This window comes from Mizuhopecten yessoensis, unplaced genomic scaffold, assembly GCF_002113885.1.
Source record: "Mizuhopecten yessoensis strain PY_sf001 unplaced genomic scaffold, ASM211388v2 scaffold10045, whole genome shotgun sequence".
NCBI classification, from domain to species: domain Eukaryota; kingdom Metazoa; phylum Mollusca; class Bivalvia; order Pectinida; family Pectinidae; genus Mizuhopecten; species Mizuhopecten yessoensis.
Window position 1 is genome coordinate 735,037 of NW_018408351.1, and position 26,070 is coordinate 761,106.

Consider the following 26,070-nt stretch of genomic DNA (forward strand, 5'->3'; position numbering starts at 1 on the left):
CCTTTGTTGATGTCTGTTATATGGCCTTTGTTGATGTCTGTTATATGTCCTTTGTTGATCTCTGTTATATGGCCTTTGTTGATATCTGTTATATGTCCTTTGTTGATCTCTGTTTTATCGCCTTTGTTGATGTCTGTTATATGGCCTTTGTTGATGTCTGTTATATCCTTTGCTTTTTCCCACTAGGATGATGTCTGCGTTGCTGAGCCTAACAGTTACTTTGTCGCCTGTTTCCTAAAGACTGATGGCTCTCTCAATATGTTTCTCTCTTATTGGTTCAATACTCCTCGTGCCACCTCATACTACGACAAGGCATTCTTGGTAACAAATGAGACAGGTAACTTTGATAACCATTCACATGTGTACAGGTACAGGCATTATTTACATAGATGTCGGTACATATTGTAACTACAGAGTATATCTAAATAGTAGTAAACTTACATTAATAAAGTCCCACATACTGATTTGTCGAACGTTATGGTTATTATACAATGCTATATGTACAGTACAGTTGGATATGCTGGTCTGTTTAGATCTGTGGATACTACAGGACATTTGGTGGCTAGACACATACGCTACTTATATCTATGGTTTTATATCGGTTCATATATTTTGGGAAAGCAATAACAAAAAGCATAGCTCGGTGGGACATATCCGATGCGACCAGATAAAATCGGGGTAATTGTCGGGTAACAATGTATGTATTTATAAGTAACTGTTATATGTCTTGTATTCATTCTCCAGATATCTGCAAGGACAAGGGATGTGAACACATATGTGTTTCCAATGGCACCTCCACGCATGCGTGTCTCTGCAAGGAAGGTTTTACATTGAATAGTGACAGCAGAACATGCACAGGTAACTAAAAAATATTGATAAACTCAGCCACATCGTTACTGCTCGGTCGGCGCAGGGGATAGCGTACTCGTCCTTTACAAAGATGGTAAGAACTCGATCATCTAATCGAGGTAAATTGGTAATGGGTTACTTGTCCACGGGTTTTTTCTTTTGGAACTCCAGTCCACATTAAGACCCCTGCACGCTACCATCCGGGTCAATAAGGATGAATGATATATGTTGATATAACTTGGTTTATAAATGTTGCAAAATACATAACTTTTAAGCTTTAAACAAGATAACGTTATTTGAAGGGAAGACATAAAGACAAAGTGAGTATTTTTACCGACATACAACAGTGAATTCTCCTTTTGTAATATGTGCCGATTAGGAACATTAATTTTTTCACAAATTATAAATAATGTAAAAGAAACAGCTTGTCTGGGGCATAATTGATATATTGTTGTCGATATCTTGACAAAAGTCAAATATCGCCCACGTAAAGTGATTAGCATACTGTAAGGACGGTAACTGACCTTTCAATTAAAGTCAATTAAGGGCTTGTTTTTTTCAGAGACATATATATTACATATTATTAATAATTGTAATATCCGTCTCTGATATTGTTTTGTGAAACAGAAGCCTTGTAATCAATACTTTTATGACAATAAAATGATAAACATGAAAAGAAATATCTGTCATTGAAGAAAAAGGCCAGCAATCAAAAAGCATATTCGTTTCCACTCTTTGTATCATGTTTGAGATGCTACAAACTAATTGTCGGAGACCAGACGTCTACGATTACATTTGTTGACGATAACCTTGACCACGACCTTGACGTTATCTTTCTAGAGGAACACTACCTGCACGCTTCCGGTGTCCTCGTCAGTAACGGCACCCACATCTGTATGTCAGAGATGCGCAGTATGTCGGGAGGAACACTTGACCCTATCTGTATCCGCGCCAACTTCAGCGATGTACGCCACCTGGCGGCGGATGCCAGCACTAACACAGTGTTTTACTATGACAAGGCTCAAAGTGAAATTAGTGCCCATGATATCATAACCGGCGCAACTACCGTTCTTGCTTCTGCTGGCAATGTGACAGGTAAATTGACTAATTTTATATAACATATTGATTTAGACCATCCATGTAAAGTGAAAGTACATACGAATATTATTTATTCTACACTAAAGAAAATCGGTTAAAATACAAAAAAAAAAGTGTTGTTGGTTTATGTGTTTAAGTGAGTGATAATATTTTCCGAACAAATTATTGTTTAATAGACAAATTACAAGAAGACACAATGATTAGATAAAAATCATGCGAACTAACGGTCAGAAAGAGATAGTTACTGTAGTTATAGTGCTGCTGAAAGAAATATCAAGAGAGGTTCCATACAGTTCTTAAAAGTGCTGCATTATTCAATTCAATAGCAACCGAGACGATATTGTATTCCGGAAACTTTCATCTAATAGAACACGTTTTATTGGTGAAATCCATTTTCACCTTGTATTAATTTCACAAGCATGTTTAACTATGAAAATATTAACGTAAAATAAGTCCTCTGCTATGCTCTCCTTGCAAAGGCGAAAGTTGATCACTAATTTTGTCGATAACGTGTTTTAACATACAGGACTTGTATATGACTGGATCACGAAGAACCTGTTCTGGGCAGAGGCAGACATTGGCGACATAAGAGTAGTCAATGTAAACGACAAAGCAAGCTCTGTCGTGTATTCCAATATCCGCGGTCTTGGTCCCATAGCGATTAGTCCTCATAACCAGTAAGTATGCACCTAACCACTAGCATTTGTAGAGGAGATTGAAAACCATGTCGTCATATTTGTAAGGAATATGGACCATTGGATACCATGTAATATTTGTAAAAGGTATTGACCATTGGATACCATGTAATATTTGTAAAAGGTATTGACCATTGGATACCATGTAATATTTGTAAAAAGTATGGACCATTGGATACCATGTAATATTTGTAAAAGGTATTGACCATTGTATACCATGTTATATTGGTAAAAAGTATGGACCATTGGATACCATGTAATATTTGTAAAAAGTATGGACTATTGGATACCATGTGATATTTGTAAAAAGTATGGACCATTGGAAACCATGTTATATTTGTACAGAATAGGAAACATTGAATGCCATGCCGTGTTTGCAAATAATATGTACCTTTGAAACGCATGAAATATTTGTACAGAATATGGACCATTGAAACGCATGAAATATTTGTACAGAATAGGAAACATTGAATACCATGCCGTGTTGGTAAAGAATATGGACCTTTGGAACCCATAAAATATTTGTACAGAATATGGACCTTTGAAACCCATGAAATATTCGTACAGAATAGGAATCATGTTTATTTTTGCCGTGTTTGTAAATAATAGGGACCATTAAATACCATACAATATTTGTACAGACAAAGAAACATTAGATACAACGTCATATTTGTAGGAAATAAGATTATGAATATCTATCTACGGTACAAGTAACATTTGTTATTGATACTAAAAATATAACGGTACTGATGATAACAACTATTTTGTAGAAGTCTTTTCTGGATGAGCCAGGAATTTGACGGATCTGTAACGGTGTACGCCGGAAGTATGGACGGATCCAATACGACGGTTATTGTAAGGCCGGAAGACACTTTTATTCCATCAGCGATGTACGCTGATCCATCCACTGGCAGGTGTGTAGCAAATTTCGGGACAAAGACGTCACTTTCCGGCGGCGACGTCATCGTTAAGAGTTGTTGTTTTTTGCGTTAAATCATGTTTCTATGAAAATATAGGACTAACCAAAATTTTACCAAATTTGTATCTAAGCTTCTTCGTTGTGATTCGTGTATCAGTTACTATTATCATTTGTCAAAGGAAAACGTGATATTAACCGGAATGTTACATAAAAAAAACCGTGTTTTTCTGACCTTTTCAGCAGTCAAAACCCGGAGGTGACCATATTTAAATGTCCAAGTGATATGGTTTTAACAAGAAGATTGTTTAGTAAAGAGATTTGTAACTGGCACCTCTTTGTCCTTATCAACAGTGAAATAATGGTCTTTTATTTGTTTTATCATTGAAATGTGCAGCTAAAACGCTTGCTGAATTCCTGTAATGCCTTACGATCGTATGTGATCAAATCGTTCGGTCGACCTGTAGTTGTACTGGTACCATACGTACACAATCATTAAGAGGTTATTTGCGCTGTAGAACTTTCAAGGATGATGTGTTTGGAATTCTGTCAAAACGTTCGTATCTAGCAGCGTATCTATACGTTAAACAAACCACTGAGATTTTCAATGTGTCTAAAATAAGAAAAATATTCAAAGTTAACTGAACAGCTTTGGTCAATTCAAAGAAAAGATTACATTTGAATATGAATTGTTTTACTTGAATATCAAAAATGTTCTTTAATTTAAAGACACTCGAAGCTATGCCCCATGTACGAATGGATATATTAGAAGCCTAATAATTGATGTTATACAGATGTTTTGGTAGATTCATAGACACAAGAAGTAAGGAAAACACGCTTCCCCCTAATATCATTGTTGTATTTACAGACTATTCTATCTGGACTTCTTTACACTGGTAGCCATTAACCCAGACGGAAGTGACCCTGTGGTGTTATACACCTCCGTTATGACATCCGATCTCGTCATTTATAAGGTAATTTGAAAAGAAATCCACATTATAAGCCAGCTTCTTCATAACTGATTTCATTGATGACATGTGATATGAATTAGTTTGGTAATCGGGAATAATTTACTTGAAACAATATTACTCGAATATGTCATTTATGTTTCAATGCTGTGTGTATTACATCGCCAGAGGTACGCCCTGTGGATCTCCGACGATGACGATTTCCTGTACGGGACCTCATACTTCAATGCGAACAAGGACACCAGGCTTCATGACGAGGAATTCGGACAGGTCACTGCTCTGGCAGTCTTTGACATCACCCTTCAAAAACAGGAACTAAGTAAGCGATAATATTGTCAATACTGTAGCACATCATTGATAGTTTGGCCGATCGGTAGCCTGAAGTGGTTGATAATGTAAATTACGCACGTGATGGTACACTTTTTACTGAAGGGAGAGATATACAGGTAGATACCAGGAAATTTATTTGTGTAGAAAAATATAAATACATAAGCTTTGTTATAACTCCAAACGATTTATTACCCAGTTTCCTACCTCAAGTTATATGCTTGTGCATATTTAATAATGCTGCTACTATCTGATTGGTTGATGATCTCAAGATGCTTACTTTTGAAGGATCAATACGATATTTATGGAATTTGTCTACTATACTTTTCTACCTAATTCCTGTCCTGAAGCTCGCTGCGCGACTATTTGCAAATATTCAATGAAGTTACTGCAATCTAATTAATTATTCAACAAAAAATGTTTGTTTCTTGATCATGGGTGATAAATTCGAATCAGCCATCATGCCACATATATGTATGCTGACGCTGGCGACATCAACTCTCGATTTTTATATTATCCTGGGGTACTGTAAAGACTGTCTGACCCTGTTCTTACAAGGGATTAAAATATGAGTTCAGATGAATAACGAGGAAACTGTTAATTTGATAGCTACATGAAATGCAGTTAACTTGATAGCAATTAAAATGATAAAGCATCTCCTAAAAGAGATCTTATATGTAACTTATCTCAATGTATTTCGATCCTGGTTATAACGCGATCTAGAAACACCGACATATATATTATTATGATATTATTATAACAAATTATATTATTATTACATATTATCATATTATTTTATGCTCTTTTATATTATTATAATGTTATTTGTTGTAATTGTCATGCCATTTATATGAGTATGACTCTACATATGAGTATAATTTAATGTACAGTACATGGTAATGAATTTTCCTTTAGTATGAAATAATTTTCTACCTTTTTCTCTGCTAGGTGTCTGCAGTAGAGTACCAAACGGTGGATGTGACGATATCTGCCTCCCATCTGATTCAGGACCTGTGTGTAAATGTAGCTACGGTTTAACTCTCAAAACAGATAATAAGACGTGTTCATCAGGTAAGACATTAAGTAGGAAATCAAACGTACATTGGTCAAGATAATACAGGTAACATGAAAGATAAACTACACAGGTAACAAGTTTATATGTACATTAGGTAAAACTCTTAATACAGGTTACTATAAACATGTAATATAAAATACACAGGTAACATATTAATACATCAGGTAAGACAAGAAATACAGGTAACAACAAAGATATAAGACAAAATACACAGGTAACAAGTTTGTATGTACTTTAGGTAAAACTGTAAATAAAGGTAACAATAAACATGTAATATATAATACATAGGTAACAAATCCATACATCAGGTAAGACAAGAAATACAAGTAACAACAAAGATATAAGATAAAAGGCACAGGTAACAAGTTTGTACGTACTTTACGTAAAACTGTAAATAAAGGTAAAAATAAACATGAAATATAAAATACACAGGTAACAATTTTGTATGTAAATTAGGTAAAGCTATAAATAAAGGTAACAATAAACATGTAATATAAAATACACAGGTAACAAATCAATTTATCAGGTAAGCCAAGAAATACAAGTAACAACAAAGAAGTAAGACAAAGTGCACTAGTGAAAAGTTAATTTATACATTAGGTAAGGCAAAAATGCACATGCAAGACACAATAATAGGTAACAAGTTAATATATACCTAAGGTAGGACAATAAAAACAGGTAAAGTAAGTTAAATTATACCCTTGCTGAGACAATGCGACTCGGTCCTGGACACTTTATGTTCGTCAGATTACATGTATTTGTATATCAAAAACTATGTCAACGTTACTTGAAGAAATTCAGAGATTCGTTTGAAAACAATGATTGAAAAATGTATTACTTAATTTGAAATCCACTAAAATTTAGTACCCTTTTCGTCAATACGCTTATCATTTTACAGTACCTATGACGGATAACTTCCTGCTTATCTCTGATATTGCCAACTACAAACTTTACCAAGTGTCACTTACTGATGGGAATAATGTTACACTTTTGGAGAGCGAGCCATCTTTCTACGCTACCGGGTCTGCATACAACCCTGCTGATGGCAGGATTTATATCACTGATGCAGCTTCTGAGACCATCTTCAGCATGCTGCCAAATGGCTCCAACAGAACAACTGTTGTCCAGTTTTGTAAGTTAAACACTGTCTCTGTTCTTTAAGTCAAATGTGTCTAATTGTTTGTTCTTTACATAAGATGTGCCTAACTGTGATCTGTAAGAAACCACTGTCTGACCTCAAGCCACCACCTGTCTTGCGTTTCCAGTTAAGCCTGCGCAATTCCTGCATTATATTACCCACACTTGCATTAATGATCTAGATTGTCCTCCCCGATTTTATCCCGTCAGAATAACAGTATTGTTTAGTTAATTGTTCTCACTTTTGGTTATCAAGTTCACTAAAACCTTATTTATGAATCAGACACTTCAATAGCCACGAAGTTATCGGAAATGTTAAATGTTCAAGATTGATGATTTTGAAACTGTACAGATTTAAACGAGCTCAGTCTTTGATAAAAGGGTCTTAAAAGCAATTTATCCATATCTGTCATTATCTAGTTCACCAGGTGTTGTTTGGCTTATCGGTATATTCAATCACTATGTTTGTCCTACAGCGGGTAAGGTACCGGAACGACTGGCTTTCGACGGCTCCACTAGAAATGTCTACTACAGTGTGTCCGATATCTTTAGTTTTGGGGCCGATGGGTATATAGGCGTTTATGATCCAACCAAAATGGTGCACAAGATTCTAGTTGAAAACTTGGAGTCTCCGAGAGGTCTTGCGGTATTCCCATCGGAAGGGTAAGTTAAATGCCTAATTTTGTTTTTCTTGGCAAGAATATTGTCAAAATATAACTATAATGTCATGTATGGTTTATTTTGTGCGTCTATTACACTGTCTTGATGCCAAGAGCAGCATGCTCGCTGAGTAACTTCAAGAAATTTTGTTCTTTTTCAAATTTCTTTATCGAGTGAATTAGGAATTTGATTCATGACAGTCGAGGTAAGCATTGCTTGATTCTCAGTATTTATAAGCAGTGTCATAATATTTCTTTGTTACTTTTAAGGCTTGTTACATTGTACTTTTATCATGCCCATGCCATCTCTTTGTGTGGGTAAAACAAAAGTATAATTTAATATTGATGAAAGAGAATTGACCTTGTCACTAAATATTCAAACATTCATTATATAAAGCAATTAACTTTAATGGTATAAAGCTATTACGGATGAAAGATTTCATCCAATTCGTTTATAATTTTCAGAAATGCGGGTACTATTTATGTAGATTACAATCTGTATCTGTTAATCAAATCTTTAATTGGATCAAAATTGGCAGTGACAGTGAATGTATTGAAAGTCCCTGAAATATTGGCTTTCATTTACTGTAGCAAATTCAATCTTTCTTTGTTATCGTTCATCTAAAAATGGACCAAAGCAATAGCCGAGAAATTATCACTAGAATTATGAATAATTGATTTAAAACGCTCTACACACTTTCTAAAAGTTATGTTCATCATTTATAGCATCCTTTCTTTTTCTTAATATTTTAGATGGATTTCTTTTTGTACAATCTCTAAAATAATAAGAGGTCTACCTTAGAATAATGGAGACTACTTCAGTATTAGCGATAAACTGAATTTTGACTTGGTGTAAAATGGTAAGCTGCCTTGTCGAAAAATAATTTTCAACGCTGCTACATTAAAAACGTATTTGTTGATATATCCGGTGGCGATAATATATCGTATGTATTGTAATATTTCAATCTACCAGATTGCTGTTTGTCGCGGATTACGGATCAATCAGCTCATCAATCGACAGCGTCTGGATGGACGGGACAAACAGAAAAAATCTTGTGACAGACTCGGACGAACTTGTAGCACCAACCGGTCTGACTTTGGACTATGCAAGTGAGTAGATTTGGTGTGAACTTCAGAGGTTTGCAAACAATAAAACACATATATACATTCCATTTAGTTTCCTTAATAATGGAAAATGGAAAATCTAGATGCACATTTCCCAAAAGGTGAGTACAAAATGTAGTGTCCATTAGTTGTTTCCAAAATTACAGAAAGGTGATGATAAACTGTGGCATCCATTTGTTGTATACAAAAATACAGTGATAACAAGCTAGGGTATTCCATTATTTTTCTATATAGATAGTCTAGCAAACTGTTACAATATATAACTTGTATACGTAGCCAAGGATGACAAACCAAAGAGGAAAAGTGATGTAACAATGCAATAAAGCAGTAGCTCTAAATATTGTCTGAAATAAGAGAGTGATCTATATCGACAACATATTTTACGGATAAAATGAATATCGTGTAAGATAAAATGGTGATTCGGGATGACATTTTAAGAGATCAAACAAAGATTGTTCCAAGATAAGATGGTGTTCTTGGTGGACAGTATTGTTCGAAAATAAAATGTATTGTTTTAGATAGATGGTGTTTTGATTGTCATTGTGTCTGATAAAACAAATATTGTTTCAGATAAGAAAGTATACTGGGTCGACAATTATAATGACGATATCCACAGCTGTGACCTTGATGGTGGCCAAGTGACCCATTTTCTGACGGAGCCCATTGGTTACTTGACTGACATTGTTATCCAAGGCGACTACCTATACTACGTAGGCATGAACTTACCGTGAGTACTAGAGACAATGGATTATCCATATCCTCATAATAGTGTGCTACATTAACACGTACCTTTGATATATATCCCCAAAGAACATTTGGGCTTTTTTGTTTATGTGCTGAACAAAATGTCCTTAAGTCTATCCTCATGCCTACCTGTATCATTCTTTAGACTACCTGTATAATAAACTAAACTCTATCCTCAGCCTACCTGTATCATATACCCATCTCTTTCTTTAGACTACCTGTATGATATACTAAACTTTATCCTCAGCCTACCTCTGCAAAATGCTTTTATTTTTTTATCAGCCTACCTGTCCGATATCCTAAACTTAAGCCTCAACTAGGATATCCTAAATTTTATCCTCAGTCTCCTGTACGATATCCTAAACTTTAGCCTCAGTCTCCTGTACGATATCCTAAACTTTAGCCTCAGCCTGGATATCCTAAACGTTATCCTCAGCCTACCTGTACGATATCCTAAACTTTATCCTCAGCCTACCTGTACGATATCCTAAACGTTATCCTCAGCCTACCTGTACGATATCCTAAACTTTATCCTCAGCCTACCTGTACGATATCCTAAACTTTATCCTCAGCCTACCTGTACGATATCCTAAACTTTATCCTCAGCCTACCTGTACGATATCCTAAACTTTATCCTCAGCCTACCTGTACGATATCCTAAACTTTATCCTCAGCCTACCTGTACGATATCCTAAACTTTATCCTCAGCCTACCTGTACGATATCCTAAACTTTATCCTCAGCCTACCTGTACGATATCCTAAACTTTATCCTCAGCCTACCTGTACGATATCCTAAACTTTATCCTCAGCCTACCTGTACGATATCCTAAACTTTATCTTCAGCCTACCTGTACGATATCCTAAACTTTATCTTCATACTGCTTGTATGATATCCTTAACTTTAACTTCAGCTGATCTATGTGACATCCTACAATCCATCCACAGCCTACTGTTATGATATCCTAAACGCTTCTATCAGCCCTTCTTTAGCAGACATAGACTAGATCATTCGTGTTTTAAAATTATACGTTTTTGTGCATTGTGAATTGTGAAAAGAAAGAAAAGGAACATGTATTAATGACCATCATATATATTGTGTTTTTATAGAAGTGTGATGAAAGCCGAGAAGGCAACTGGAAACAAAATGACGTATATGAGCCCAACAGCTGAGCTAGGAGCTCTTGAGACTGTCTCTGTACAACCAGGGGACCTCCAGCCAGGTAAGTTTGATACTATATTTAAACAACCAGGGGACCTCCAGCCAGGTTAGGTTGAGACTATCTGCATACAACCAGGGGACCTCCAGCCAGGTTAGTTTGAGACTATCTGTATACAACCGGGGGACCTCCAGCCAGGAAGGCTTGAGACTATCTGTATACATCGAGGGGACCTCCAGCCAGGTTAGTTTGGGACTATCTGTATACAACCGGCGGACCTCTGGCTAGGAAGGTTTAAGACTAGCTTTATAACCTCAGGGGAACCTCCAGCCAGGTAATTTTGAGACTATTTCTATACAGCCAAGAGGACCTCCAGCCTGGTAAGTTTGAGACTATCTCTATTTAACCAGGGGGGCCTCAAGCCAGGTAAGTTTGCCACTATTTCTATACAACCAGGGGGACCTTCAGCCAGGTCAGTTTGAGACTATATTTATACAACCAGTTGACCTCCAGTAAGGTAAGTTTGAGACTATAATCATACAACCAGTGGACCTCCAGCCAGGTAAGTTTGAGACTATCTGTATACAACCGGGGGACCTCTAGCCAGGTAAGTTTAATATTTATAGAGCCAGGGGACCTAGACTTATTTGTTTAAACCCATATTTATTATACAAGTGAGGTTCATATGCCTTTCTTGGATACCGGATCAGTCCATCCATCAATTGCTACACAGTATTTAACCTTCTGCAAAATTGGTTATCGTTTACTGAATGAAATTTATGCAAAAATACTCTTACCCTTATCTTTTTTTTTAAATCTTCATTAGCCGATTGTGCAACTCTTCATATAAAATCTGTATTGAAAATGTATGTGATATAGTGACATAAGAATATACCCTCTCGGTTAAATTTTCCATGCGAGAATTATGAAAATGGTGTACTTAAAGGAATCCAAACCCTTTTGTTTCCAGTGAATAGCCACTGTCAGAATAACAACGGAGGATGTAGCACCTTCTGTCTACCAATTCCATTCGCTCGTAGCTGCGGATGTGAGGAAGGGGTGCTACTTCTGGAGGACAAAATGACATGTCAGGGAGGTAGGTGTAACTGTAATAACCACTGTCCTGATGGTATCATTGTATACACACTGCCGGGGAGGTAGGTATCATTGTGATGAATACGGTTAGGGATGTTATTAGCATATCTATACACACTGTAAGTGATGATGGTAATATTGTTATACACTGTCATTGATGTAGGTATAATTGTAATACACTGACATTGATGTAGGTATCATTGTAAAACACTGACATTGATGCAGGTATCATTGTAATACACTGTCGATAATGTAGGTATCATTGTAATACACTGTCGATAATGTAGGTATCATTGTAATACGCTGTCAATAATGTAAGTATCATTGTAATACAGTGTCAGTGATGTAGGAATTATTGTAATACACTGTCATTGATGTAGGTATCATTTTTCTGCACTATCAATAATGTAGGTATCATTGGAATACACTGTCAATGATGTATGTGTCATGGTAATACACTGTCAATAATGTGGGTATCATTGTAATACACTGTCAATGATGTAGTTATCATTGTAATACACTGTCAATGATGCAAGTATCATTGTTATACACTGTCATTGATGTAGGTATAATTGTAATACACTGACATTGATGTAGGTATCATTGTAATACACTGTCAATGATGTAGGTATCATTGTAATACACTGTCAATAATGTAAGTATCATTGTAATACACTGTCAGTGATGTAGGAATTATTGTAATACACTGTCATTGATGTAGGTATCATGGTAATACACTGTCAATGATGTATGTATCATGGTAATACACTGTCAATAATGTAGGTATCATTGTAATACACTGTCAATGATGTATGTATCATTGTAATACACTGTCAATAATGTAGGTATCATGGTAATGCACTGTCAATAATGTATGTATCATTGTAATACACTGTCAATGATGCAAGTATCATTGTTATACACTGTCATTGATGTCGGTATCATTGTTATACACTATCAATGATGTATGTATCATGGTAATACACTGTCAATGATGTAGGTATCATTGTAATACACTGTCAATAATGTAGGTATCATGGTAATACACTGTCAATGATGTATGTATTATGGTAATACACTGTCAATAATGTAGGTATCATTGTTTTGCACTATCAATAATGTAGGTATCATTGTAATACACTGTCAGTAATGTTGGTAATATTGTTTTACATGGTCATTGATGTAAGTATCATTGTAATACACAGTCAATGATGTCGGTATTATTGTAATACACTGTCATTGATGTAGGTATCATTGTAATACACTGTCAATGATGTATGTATTATGGTAATACACTGTCAATAATGTAGGTATCATTGTTTTGCACTATCAATAATGAAGGTATCATTGTAATACACTGTCAGTGATGTTGGTTATATTGTTTTACATGGTCATTGATGTATGTATCATGGTAATACACTGTCAATAATGTAGGTATCATTGTAATACACTGTCAATGATGTAGGTATCATTGTAATACACTGTCAATGATGTAGGTATCATTGTAATACACTGTCAATAATGTAGGTATCATTGTAATACAATATCAATAATGTAGGTATTATTGGAATACACTGTCAATGATGTATGTATCATTATATTTTGTCTCATAAGTATCATTATATTTTGTCTCATAATTATGATCTGTTTGACTTGCAGTGAAGAAGGAGTGTCCTAGAATTATTCCGTTTGGCTCCCTGGTTCCTGACATAGACTGTTTCGCTATAGAGGGCTATAAGTGTCGGGTGACATGTAGTGAAGGTTATCGCAGGAATCCAGCTCATACTTTCGACAAAATGACTTGTACCAGCACTGGGCAATGGGATTATGACGTGAACACTATTTGTGAACGTAAGTTTGTATGGTTCTTCAGAAATTATAATAATCTAATTTACATTGTGAAAGACTGAATACTTATCGAAAAGAGAAAAGAAGTTTGTATTGGTAATAAGTCATTCATCTATAACAAATTTTTGATTGCAACAGATTGAAAATTGAAAATTAGAATCAATTTAACAAATACACTTAAACTCCTCAACAAGAATTTCACTGAAAAATATTTTAGACAAAGGCCTGGTGATTATTCCTTTACTTCATCTGCTTCAAATTTCTCAACCTGTTTCCAACGATAAACAATCTATAATAAGTTTCCTTTCCAGATATTGAAGAATTTTTCCTGTTTTTTAATTATTATTGGGTTTTTTTTTATTTAATTGAAATAATTAATGAGGCGTGTTGAGTTAAAACTTTTAACACGCATGTCTTTGTTCTCTCCGGTTCACTTAGTTAAGTCGACAGAAATACAACATTACCAGCAAGTTATTACTTGCTCTTCATTGTTTCACTTAAATTCAAGGATCGCGTATTTTCAGCCTGATTGTGTTACTGGTCTATTACTTAAAACTTGTTTTAATGATAGCTAAAACAACTGTATGTCTTTGAACTCATTTTTTGAAAATGCTGTCGCCCAGACGCATTTAATGAGATAAATGTTATGTCCATTGATCAATCACACTGTCGTATCGCCATTCCTACTAATCGCACCATTCCGACCATGACTTGTAGCGGGAATTTACCTCGTCACAGTTAACATAAAATATTAATTAAAGTAAAAAACTAAACACAAGTGTCATAATTATTATGTGTCCTGGCATTTTGAATATGAATTGTCATTATTTCGACACAAATACCACTCATTAGCTTAAGTAGACAAAATGCTTGTATTGTCGAGAAAAGTGTTTAGTTCTAATATAAGCATCTGAAAACTAAACTGTTAAATGTAAGCATCCATACTTCGTAATTCTGTTGGTATTTATAAAGAGCGTGGTCGGGTTTTACTGAACACTTGAGGGGAAAACCTATTATCAAAAAATAAATGTGTGTTTTTACGCACTCGGGCGTGTATGGTAACATATCTGAACAATAAGGCGTAATTTCTACCAATATTGGGTTTGAATTGGAGGGAGATATAACGTCATTATGAGGTTCGTTCTATGACGTTACGTGGAGGTAGCTGCTGAACCAGTCGGCTATTAATAAACACCACGGTTGGTATTACTAGAACGAATATTTCAGTTGATTCTTATTGGAATGGTGATTGAAATATTACGAAATTAAAAGCTCATTTATTTTAGGCTACTTCTTGGATATTTTTAGAAATCAGTGTCAGTATTTATACCTTAACATATATCCTCGTTAAAACTTTATTTTTCGGGCAAAGTTGCGTACACTCATGTTGGAAAATGTCTGTCTCAAGCGTTGTTTGTTCCATACACATTCAGAGAAAAACGTAGAAAGTGTAAATCGTTTGCAGTATCAATCTACATTGATATATTTGTTTCTAGTGAAAACAAAACAACTGGTTTTAAAATAATGCATTTCTGATCGTTGTCCACATGTGTATTTGTAATAATGTACCACATACAAATTTATATGAAAACACATGTATATTAATTGAATTTTGACTTTGACTTGTTATAGCCGTGACATGTCCGCAAGAAATACCAAATGGTCAGTTATCAGGTGGGTGCGACCGGTCGGTAAACGCTGTATGTTCAGTGCAGTGTAACACCGACTACACCCCCGGCCCCACGGGATCCTTAGTCAGCTGTCAGAGAACCGGCTACTGGACGCCTGATAGTTCCACAACTTGTATACCAAGTAAGCCATACCTTGTTTCTTTTTTATTTTCTAGTTCACGAATTGGTAAGTCAAAGGTTTATGTTTTGATCACGGTGATATATATCATTTCAACTAAATTGTCTTTTCAACTGTCTCCTACTGAGATTTGTTTTACTGGAGAGAGGACCGCTTTTTGTATTATGAGTATTGACGTCTGGTATATATAACGAGCAGTTCCTTGTAGCATTAATGTCTTGTCTAGTCGACCATTTCCTTAAGTAACTGTTCTTTGGTATTGTGAACCAATCTCTTCGTGATGAATATTTGATATGCTGTATCAGTTCCTTTGGGCATTGGTGCGTTTGTTCAGCCTATTCATTAAGATCTATAATTATTTCTTTGTATACTTTGATTTCTTCGGCAGCAAAAGATGCTATGCGCGTATGAATCGTTATAGTGTATTGCGATAGATGATTGGATTGCCGATGTATGGCTTACACGTACATTTGATTTGTTGCAGTTGTAAGATGCACGCCGAGTGTTCAGAATGGTATGCTGAGTGCTGACTGTAAAGTAGGTAGCACCTGCTCAATCACCTGTAATGAAAACCACTCGTTGAGTTCTCACGTCCTATCTGTACACTGTCGCGCTGACGGAACCGTCAGTGTCAACCCAAACACAGTCTGTGAACGTAAGTAAAATACCACCCATATGACACCATCACTGTGAAGTCTAACACTGTCTGTGAACGTGAGTAAAATACCATCAATATAACCCCATCACTGTCAAGTCTAACACTGTCTGTGAACGTGAGTAAAATCCCATCCATATACCACCATCACTGTCAAGTCTAACACTGTCTGGGAACGTGAGTAAAATACCACCCATATAACACCGTCACTGTCAACCCTAACACTTACTGTGAGCGTGAGTAAAATACCACCCATATAACACCGTCACTGTCAACCCTAACACTGTCTGCGAACGGAAGTAAAATACCACCCATATAACACCATCACTGTCAACCCAAACACTGTCTGTGAACGTAAGTAAAATACTACCCATATAACACCATCACTGTCAACCCTAACGTGAGTAAAATACCACCCATATAACACCGTCACTATCAACCCTAACACTGTCTGTGAACGTAAGTAAAATACCACCCATATAACACCATCACTGTCAAGCCTAACACTGTCTGTGAACGTGAGTAAAATACCATCCATATACCACCATCACTGTCAACCCTAACACTTACTGTGAACGTGAGTAAAATACCACCCATATAATACCGTCACTGTCAACCCTAACACTGTCTGTGAACATAAGTAAAATACCACCCATATAACACCATTACTGGTAACCAAAACACTGTCTGTGAATGTGAGTAAAATCCCAACAATATGACACTAGCTGTGACTGGACACTAGTGTCTAACAAATAGAATTATTTACTAAAAGAATAAAACATTATAGTTACAATGATTGATTTGGAGGTAATTTAACACTTTAGTCTACATTTTATATGTGGAGTGGTGACATCTTGTCATACTCTCTCAAATGCTATGACAAGCTATTAACACATGATTAATAATGTGCTTATCAGGAATACGCTTTCCTGTTCAGATATGAGCAATTTTCACCTCCAATTAAAAGAACTCTAGTAAATAAATACGCGGGAAATATCATCGTGACGAAAACTTTTCTGATAGATTGGAGGAAACATTAAAACATCGTTGTCATCGTCTATCTTTGTTTCCTTAAAAGCTACTCTTTTCTGTCAGGAATCAATCACACCTTTGCATCTACCGACTCTCAAAGTAAGCAATGCCAAATACGTTGGTTTTCCTCCTCCTTCTTCTTTTTGACTCTTTAATCACTGTAGACCCTAATGTACTCTTCCCGATCTAGCCATGGTAGAGCCTGCTGAAAATTACATTGGGTTGAAAAGATGAAATTAACCTGTAATTTATAACCATACAGGTTAAGACTTTATTGTATAACTACACTGTATGACTACCGACTACCTTGTCCTGTAGCTATCAAGTGCCCAGATCTGGACAATGTGTTACTGGAGTCGAGCTGTCTGTCTAAAGCTGGTACTGAATGTGGATTTACTTGCAAGGGTGGCTACACGGCTGTTCATCAGGGGCGAGTGGCTTGCCAACCAGACAGCACATGGTCCATGACATCGAATGAGCTCTGTCAAGGTAAGTCTGTTACAAGTGTACTGATCAGCTTTGTCTTAACTCTTTCCATACCGTTGTGTACAGACAACAAAATAATATCCGTCTCATCCCCGTTGATTTCAGCTGTAAACTTGTTACCTGTGTCCATATTAGCTTATTATAGCAAACATGAGTATACTTATTTCAGCTGTGACTTGTGATGAGACACAGAACATTTTCAGCTGTATTTTGTAATGAGACATTGTGCATATTTCAGCTGTAACTTGTTATAGACGCTGTACATTTTTCAGCCGTGATTTGTAATGACACATTATACTTGTGTCAACTGTGACTTATAATGACACATTGTACTTGTTTCAGCCGTGACTTGTAATGACACATTGTACTTGTTTCAGCCGTGACTTGTAATGAGACATTGTACTTATTTCAGATGAGAATTGTAATGATACATTGTACTTGTGTCAGCTGTAACTTATAATGACACATTATACTTGTGTCAACTTTGACGTTTAATGACACATTGTACTTGTTTCAGCTTTGACGTTTGATGACACATTGTACTTGTTTCAGCTTTGACGTTTAATGACACATTGTACTCGTTTCAGCCGTCACTTGTGATGAGACATTGCCAGGAACAATCCTGTCGCCTGGAACGACTCCCAAAGCCAACATGGATTTTACTTTCACATGTGAAGATAATTTAGTCAAAAATAATGACGTTCGATCGGTGCGGTGTATGACTACCGGATCGTGGAGTATAAAGTCAAGCTCACTGTGTACTGGTAGGTGTCGATTTCAGTGTCTATACATATAATAAGATGAGTGTTTATACAATCAGTTGCCTAGTAAGTGTCGACTAAAGTGTTTATACAGTCAGTTGTCTGGTAAGTGTCGACTACAGTGTTTATACAGTCAGTTGTCTAGTAAGTGTCGACTAAAGTGTTTATACAGTCAGTTGTCTGGTAAGTGTCGACTACAGTGTTTATACAATCAGTTGTCTGGTAAGTGTCGACTACAGTGTTTATACAGTCAGTTGTCTGGTAAGTGTCGACTATAGTGTTTATACAGTCAGTTGTCTGGTAAGTGTCCACTACAGTGTTTATACAATCAGTTGTCTAGTAAGTGTCGACTACAGTGTTTATACAGTCAGTTGTCCGGTAAGTGTCGACTATAGTGTTTATACAGTCAGTTGTCTGGTAAGTGTCGACTACAGTGTTTATACAATCAGTTGTCTAATTAGTGTCGACTACAGTGTTTATACAGTCAGTTGTCTGGTAAGTGTTGACTACAGTGTTTATACAGTCAGTTGTCTGGTAAGTGTCGACTATAGTGTTTATACAGTCAGTTGTCTAGTAAGTGTCGACTATAGTGTGTATACAGTCAGTTGTCTGGTCAGTGTCGACTACAGTGTTTATACAACCAGTTGTCTAGTAAGTGTCGACTATAGTGTTTATACAGTCAGTTGTCTGGCAAGAGCCGGCTACAGTGTGTATACAGTCAATTGTATAGTAAGTGTCGACTACAGTGTGTATACAGTCAGTTGTCTGGTAAGTGTCGACTATAGTGTTTATACAGTCAGTTGTCTAGTAAGTGTCGACTATAGTGTTTATACAGTCAGTTGTCTGGTAAGAGCCGGCTACAGTGTGTATACAGTCAATTGTCTAGTAAGTGTCGACTACAGTGTGTATACAGTCAGTTGTCTGGTAAGTGTCGACTACAGTGTTTATACAGTCAGTTGTCTGGTAAGTGTCGACTACAGTATTGATACACTCAGTTGTCTGCTAGGTGTCGACTACAGTGTTTATACACTCAGTTGTCTAGTAAGTGTCGACTATGGTGTTTATACAGTCAGTTGTCTAGTAAGTGTCGACCACAGTGTTTATACCGTCAGTTGTCTGGTAAGTGTCGACTCCAGTGTTTATACCGTCAGTTGTCTGGTAAGTGTCGACTTCAGTGTTTATACAGTCAGTTGTCTGGTAAGTGTTGACTATAGTGTTTATACAGTCAGTTGTCTAGTAAGTGTCGCCTACAGTGTTTATACAGTCAGTTGTCTAGTAAGTGTCGCCTACAGTGTTTATACAGTCAGTTGTCTAGTAAGTGTCGCCTACAGTGTTTATACAGTCAGTTGTCTGGTAAGGGTCGACTACAGTGTTTATACAGTCAGTTGTCTAGTAAGTGTCGACTATAGTGTTTATACAGTCAGTTGTCTGATAAGTGTCGACTACAGTGTTTATACAATCAGTTATCTGGTAAGTGCCGACTACAGTGTTTATACAGTCAGTTGTCTGGTAAGTGTTGACTATAGTGTTTATACAGTCAGTTGTCTGGTAAGTGTCGACCTCAGTGTTTATTTAGTCAGTTGTCTGGTAAGTTTAGACTACAGTGTTTATACAGTCGGTTGTCTGGTAACAGATGGACCGATAATCGTCCTAGATCACTTAGCTTTTGATCAATCTTATGTTTTACAAATGATTAAGTAGTCATTCGATTTGTCAAACATATAATAAGGGACTATAAATAAAATACTAAAATATTGAATGTGGTTCTGAAGATCAAGTACAGCGTTTGTGAATTGTATAACAAATATGTCATCAACATAGTGATATATCATACACGAGAACACATAAATCACCTCGATCAAAAAATAGAAAAAAGAATGACAGTCATCTTTCAAAACGTTTGATTTAGACGCACTATATCTTCAGTTCTATGCATAAATGGCATGAATTAGGGAGTCTGGAAATATATATTGTGCATATTTTCTAACGTTGAATATTTGCAAAGGAACAAATACACTAAAATATAATGTTATCTTACATTGAAAGATTACTTGTAAATTTCTACTAATCCTTACCACCACGTCACACTAATTTTGTCACTATATGTAGACATGCGTAACGGTGTCTAATGCACCTTAATATTGGTGAATTCAAATCTATGACTTTTCCGAAATTTTGAAATTTCACCTCATCTTAATTCGATGTTCCAGTGGCCAGTGTGACCGGTACTGAGAGTCAGACAAGTAGTGCTAATGTAGGTGCGGGCGTTGGATATGGTGTCCTAGCCATGGTGGCGCTCATTCTCGTCATCCTGGCCATAGGCTACTTCTACTACCGTAGCAGGTAAGTTATCTGATTATTTACTTTGTTGTGTTATTAAAAACATTGAAATACATGTACGTGTCATAACTTAAACATTTTGTATATTATATGTCGTTATTAAGACAGCAAGTTTCCCTGCCGTAACTAAGAGAACAGTTACTATGCTGTTACTAAGACAGCATGCTTACTTGTCGTAGCTTAGAGATCAGATACTATGTTGTTACTAAGACAGCAAGTTTACCTGTCGTAGCTTAAAGAACAGATACTATGTTGTTACTAAGACAGCAAGTTTACCTGTCGTAGCTTAGAGATCAGATACTATGTTGTTACTGAGACAGCAAGCTTACCTGTCGTAGCTTAGAGAACAGATACTATGTTGTTACTAAGACAGCAAGCTTACCTGTCGTAGCTTAGAGAACAGATACTATGTTGTTACTAAGACAGCATGCTTACCTGTCGTAGCTAAGAGAGCACACAATATGTCGTTTCTATAACAGAATGTTTCTAATTTCTAAGATATTTTGCCATTTCTAAGGTAGAACCAAAGCTTATACTTCAAATACTGTTTTAAACGTTTCAGGGACGTCCAAGATTTGTTCATTTAATCAAGTCAAATTATGCCATACTGATGTTATACAAAATAAAATCTGCATGTTTTTCAGACGAACCAGCAAAGCTCGATTCGTGGAATCTCCTAATGTGAAGTTTTCAGGGAACAATGAATTTCACAACCCTACAGCTCATATTGATGGCACCAATATTTCAAACCCCCAATATGGCATAACGGATTCAGCCACAAACAATCCAATGACGTCAGACTTACATCCCTATGAGAACCTCCCGGAAGTGAAAAGCATGGACTTGTCGGAGGCTAATGGGGCGAATACTAACCCTTATCACAAGTTCTGATTATACAGCTATCACGGACAGAAATGTTGGCTAATAGTTTGTTGATTAGTTTACGTCAACACTGGTTTAGTTGTGTTAAAAAATAGAGGGGTGGATCTTCTACTTTTAAAATATAGCCAAATTAGAATGAGTTTTTTAAGATCGTTCAACAAAATAAAAGATGCAGATTTTAGCAATTTGATTTGTAAAAAAAGTGATGACGAAGACCCCTGTCATCAACTGCACCAAATCTCTTCTATGAAATCTGTGTTTTCACTATTACGAATACGGTAGCATCTGGTTATATTGGCGTTTCTTGTGAGTAATAGAGAATATTGGTAATACATCTACTGGTGTCTGCTGTAAAGGACTGCTAATATACACAGGCAAAACTAATGCTATGGACTTAATGCTAAATATGTTTGCACACATCTTTCTTGCGATGCATTGATATCTTCGACAATTCTTAAATAAATTGTCAGCTTAATATTTACTTAGCATACAATCTTGTATAGAAATCCACGCTGTGAGTAAGACTGTAGTAATCCTCTCTGTTCTAACAGTGAGACTGTAGAAATCCTCTCTGTTCTAACAGTAAGACTAGAAATCATCTCTGTTCTAACAGTGAGACTGTAGAAATCCTCCCTACTCTAACAGTGAGATTGTAGAAATCCTCTCTGTTCTAAGAGTGAGACTGTAGAAATCCTCCCTACTCTAACAGTGAGATTGTAGAAATCCTCCCTACTCTAACAGTGAGACTGTAGAAATCCTCTCTGTTCTAACAGTGAGACTGTAGAAATCCTCCCTACTCTAACAGTGAGATTGTAGAAATCCTCTCTGTTCTAACAGTGAGACTGTAGAAATCCTCCCTACTCTAACAGTGAGATTGTAGAAATCCTCCCTGCTCTAACAGTGAGATTGTAGAAATCCTCCCTGTTCTAACAGTGAGATTGTAGAAATCCTCTCTGTTCTAACAGTAAGACTAGAAATCATCTCTGTTCTAACAGTGAAATTGTAGAAATCCTCTCTGTTCTAACAGTGAGATTGTAGAAATCCTCTCTGTTCTAAGAGTGAGACTATAGAAATCCTCCCTACTCTAACAGTGAGATTGTAGAAATCCTCCCTGCTCTAACAGTGAGATTGTAGAAATCCTCTCTGTTCTAACAGTAAGACTAGAAATCATCTTTGTGCTAAAAGTGAGACGAGAAATCCTCTCTGTTCTAAGAGTGAGACTAGAAATCCTCCCTGCTCTAACAGTGAGATTGTAGAAATCCTCTCTGTTCTAACAGTAAGACTAGAAATCATCTTTGTGCTAAAAGTGAGACGAGAAATCCTCTCTGTTCTAAGAGTGAGACTAGAAATCCTCCCTGCTCTAACAGTGAGATTGTAGAAATCCTCTCTGTTCTAACAGTAAGACTAGAAATCATCTTTGTGCTAAAAGTGAGACGAGAAATCCTCTCTGTTCTAAGAGTGAGACTAGAAATCCTCCCTGCTCTAACAGTGAGATTGTAGAAATCCTCTCTGTTCTAACAGTAAGACTAGAAATCATCTTTGTGCTAAAAGTGAGACGAGAAATCCTCTCTGTTCTAAGAGTGAGACTAGAAATCCTCCCTGCTCTAACAGTGAGATTTTAGAAATCCTCTTTGTTCTAACAGTGAGACTAGAAATCATCTCTGTTCTAACAGTGAGACTGTAGAAATCCTCTCTGTTCTAACAGTGAGACTAGAAATTCTCTCTGTTCTAACAGTGAGACTAGTAATCCTCTCTGTTCTAACAGTGAGACTAGAAATCATCTCTGTGCTAAAAGTGAGAGGAGAAATCCTCTCTGTTTTAACAGTGAGACTATAGAAATTCTCTCTGTTCTAACAGTAAGACTAGAAATCCTCTCTGTTCTAACAGTAAGACTTGGAATTCTCTTTGTTCTAACAGTAAGACTTGAAATTCTCTTTGTTCTAACAGTAAGACTTGAAATTCTCTCTGTTTTAACAGTAAGACTTGAAATTCTCTCTGTTTTAACAGTAAGACTTGAAATTCTCTCTGTTTTAACAGTAAGACTTGAAATTCTCTCTGTTTTAACAGTAAGACTTGAAATTCTCTCTGTTTTAACAGTAAGACTTGAAATTCTCTCTGTTTTAACAGTAAGACTTGAAATTCTCTCTGTTTTAACAGTAAGACTTGAAATTCTCTCTGTTTTAACAGTAAGACTTGAAATTCTCTCTGTTTTAACAGTAAGACTTGAAATACTCTCTGTTCTAACAGTGAGACTAGAAATACTCTCTGTTCTAACAGTAAGACTTGGAATTCTCTTTGTTCTAACAGTAAGATTAGAAATCCTCTCTGTTCTAACAGTAAGACTAGAAATCCTCTCTGTTCTAACAGTGAGACTAGAAATTCTCTCTGTTCTAACAGTAAGACTTGAAATACTCTCTGTTCTAACAGTAAGACTAGAAATACTCTCTGTTCTAACAGTAAGACTAGAAATCCTCTCTGTTCTAACAGTAAGACTAGAAATCCTCTCTGTTCTAACAGTGAGACTAGAAATTCTCTCTGTTCTAACAGTAAGACTTGAAATACTCTCTGTTCTAACAGTGAGACTGTAGAAATCCTCTCTGTTCTAACAGTGAGACTAGAAATCATCTCTGTGCTAAAAGTGAGACGAGAAATCCTCTCTGTGGTAACAGTAGAAATCCATTGATTTTGTGATTACAAGACCAAGACTTCCGGTAATGTCCTACAGAAAAAAATACATGTTAGGTTAAAAGATATTTCTGTTTTACATCCAACAACTCTAACAGACCAGCTAAGTAACTGTGACAACTGTTATATGAACATTCTTGTAATGCTTTCTATTTGAAATGAGTATTTGATGTCAAAACCGATAGAAGACTGTGATCTCAACAAAGGAATGGATGCTGATCCGTAGGAGAAAGTAGTTGGTAAGATCAGACTGGTATGAAAGAGAATTATTTAATGTCAGTTTACATAGAATGGCATATTAATTGTGTTTGTCACACAAAACCTGTGATACCTACCTTTATGGATAAATATTACCACCTGCAAACAAGTTGTATTGGTATATTTTACAATTCGGTTTTTGTATAGAAAACAGATGTGATTATATATATAAATTGTAAATAGATTTATATGTGTGTTTGTATATGTAAATATATATCAAAAAGTATATATGTTATATATGTATACACTGCTAACTTGTACTTGGAATTTTTATACATTTTACTTGCCCATTTAATAATTTAGCCTCCAAGGCATATTGTATAACTTTGTATGTTTTTAACCAGAGAACGTTTTCATAAGATTGTTTCATTACCATATTACGTGTTGTGTATGGTAGCCATACATATGCCTCATTTTCTTTTCCTGTTACCATTTAATTAATTGATATAACCATTTATCAAATTATTTCTACCAAGCTGTACCAGATTTAAGACATTATTTGTCATTGTTCGTTATAATTTCTTCGATGTATTGTTCAATTTCCTATGCTTGAAAAGATAATTATCGTCCTGCCCACCATTTGCTTAATTAATATGGTCATATGTTCTGTCTGTGCAAACATGACCATATCTGGTCATTGTTAATAGGGTATCACGCAAAGGTAAAGCATGGAAAGTATATAACGTCTGATATGGGGGTTTTATGAAAAAGACTTTTGGCAATTGAAGACCATTAAATTGTTTGAAGAAAGATTACACAATTGTTTATTGATATAGTTGTACTTGGTTGATAGCTTGATGCCGTCCGTTTGATTGAGTCATTCCTATAATTGTCGGACGCCGCAGTAGCCTTACTTGTGATGCTTTCCTCTTCATCAAGTCATCAATGTTGACGTTGGGCACCATATCATCCTTACATTGTACATGATTGATGCCTTAACTTCCTTTTTATTGAGTTATTGATATAAACTGCAGACATCTTAGCTTGCTTTATCTGGCATCTTCCATATGTTTTGACTAATTGAGGTAATGTCTTCCCAACTACAGTTAAGGTCCATCAGAAAGGTATACTCAAATTCATCCATAACATGGTTCTTACTGAACGGAAATATATATATTTTACATTGAACAGTGTTTTGTTTATTTGTTACTTCTCAATCTTTCCGATACAATAATCTAGCTTATCACACACAATAACAAATACATTCTTTCCGGTACAATAATTATCTAGCTTATCACACACAATAAAAGATACATTCTTTCCGGTACAATAACTATCTAGATAACCACACAAAATAACAGATACATTCGTTCCGGTGCAATAATTATCTAGCTTATCACGCATAATTAAAGATACATTCTTTCCGGTACAATAATTATCTAGCTTATCACACACAATAACAAATACATTCTTTCCGGTACAATAATTATCTAGCTTATCACACACAATAAAAGATACATTCTTTCCG

The 26,070-nt window shown here is 35.9% G+C and overlaps 1 protein-coding gene across 1 annotated transcript in view; it reads left to right on the forward strand.

Moving 5' to 3' along the window:
• LOC110459345 (low-density lipoprotein receptor-related protein 2-like) overlaps positions 1 to 25,730 on the forward strand; it is a 27,978-nt gene extending 2,248 nt beyond the window's left edge. Inside the window, exons 3-23 of the mRNA XM_021511558.1 lie at positions 187 to 337; positions 745 to 858; positions 1,690 to 1,944; positions 2,474 to 2,624; positions 3,413 to 3,556; positions 4,427 to 4,532; positions 4,695 to 4,845; positions 5,802 to 5,924; positions 6,827 to 7,060; positions 7,542 to 7,728; positions 8,698 to 8,834; positions 9,420 to 9,576; positions 10,702 to 10,814; positions 11,722 to 11,847; positions 13,506 to 13,697; positions 15,327 to 15,506; positions 15,988 to 16,158; positions 17,509 to 17,679; positions 18,264 to 18,440; positions 20,648 to 20,780; positions 21,422 to 25,730. Of these exons, the coding sequence (XP_021367233.1) occupies positions 187 to 337; positions 745 to 858; positions 1,690 to 1,944; positions 2,474 to 2,624; positions 3,413 to 3,556; positions 4,427 to 4,532; positions 4,695 to 4,845; positions 5,802 to 5,924; positions 6,827 to 7,060; positions 7,542 to 7,728; positions 8,698 to 8,834; positions 9,420 to 9,576; positions 10,702 to 10,814; positions 11,722 to 11,847; positions 13,506 to 13,697; positions 15,327 to 15,506; positions 15,988 to 16,158; positions 17,509 to 17,679; positions 18,264 to 18,440; positions 20,648 to 20,780; positions 21,422 to 21,668 (3,420 nt within the window). The 3' untranslated portion in view covers positions 21,669 to 25,730. The remainder of the gene's footprint in view (positions 1 to 186; positions 338 to 744; positions 859 to 1,689; positions 1,945 to 2,473; positions 2,625 to 3,412; positions 3,557 to 4,426; positions 4,533 to 4,694; positions 4,846 to 5,801; positions 5,925 to 6,826; positions 7,061 to 7,541; positions 7,729 to 8,697; positions 8,835 to 9,419; positions 9,577 to 10,701; positions 10,815 to 11,721; positions 11,848 to 13,505; positions 13,698 to 15,326; positions 15,507 to 15,987; positions 16,159 to 17,508; positions 17,680 to 18,263; positions 18,441 to 20,647; positions 20,781 to 21,421) is intronic.
• Positions 25,731 to 26,070: the final 340 nt, after the last annotated feature.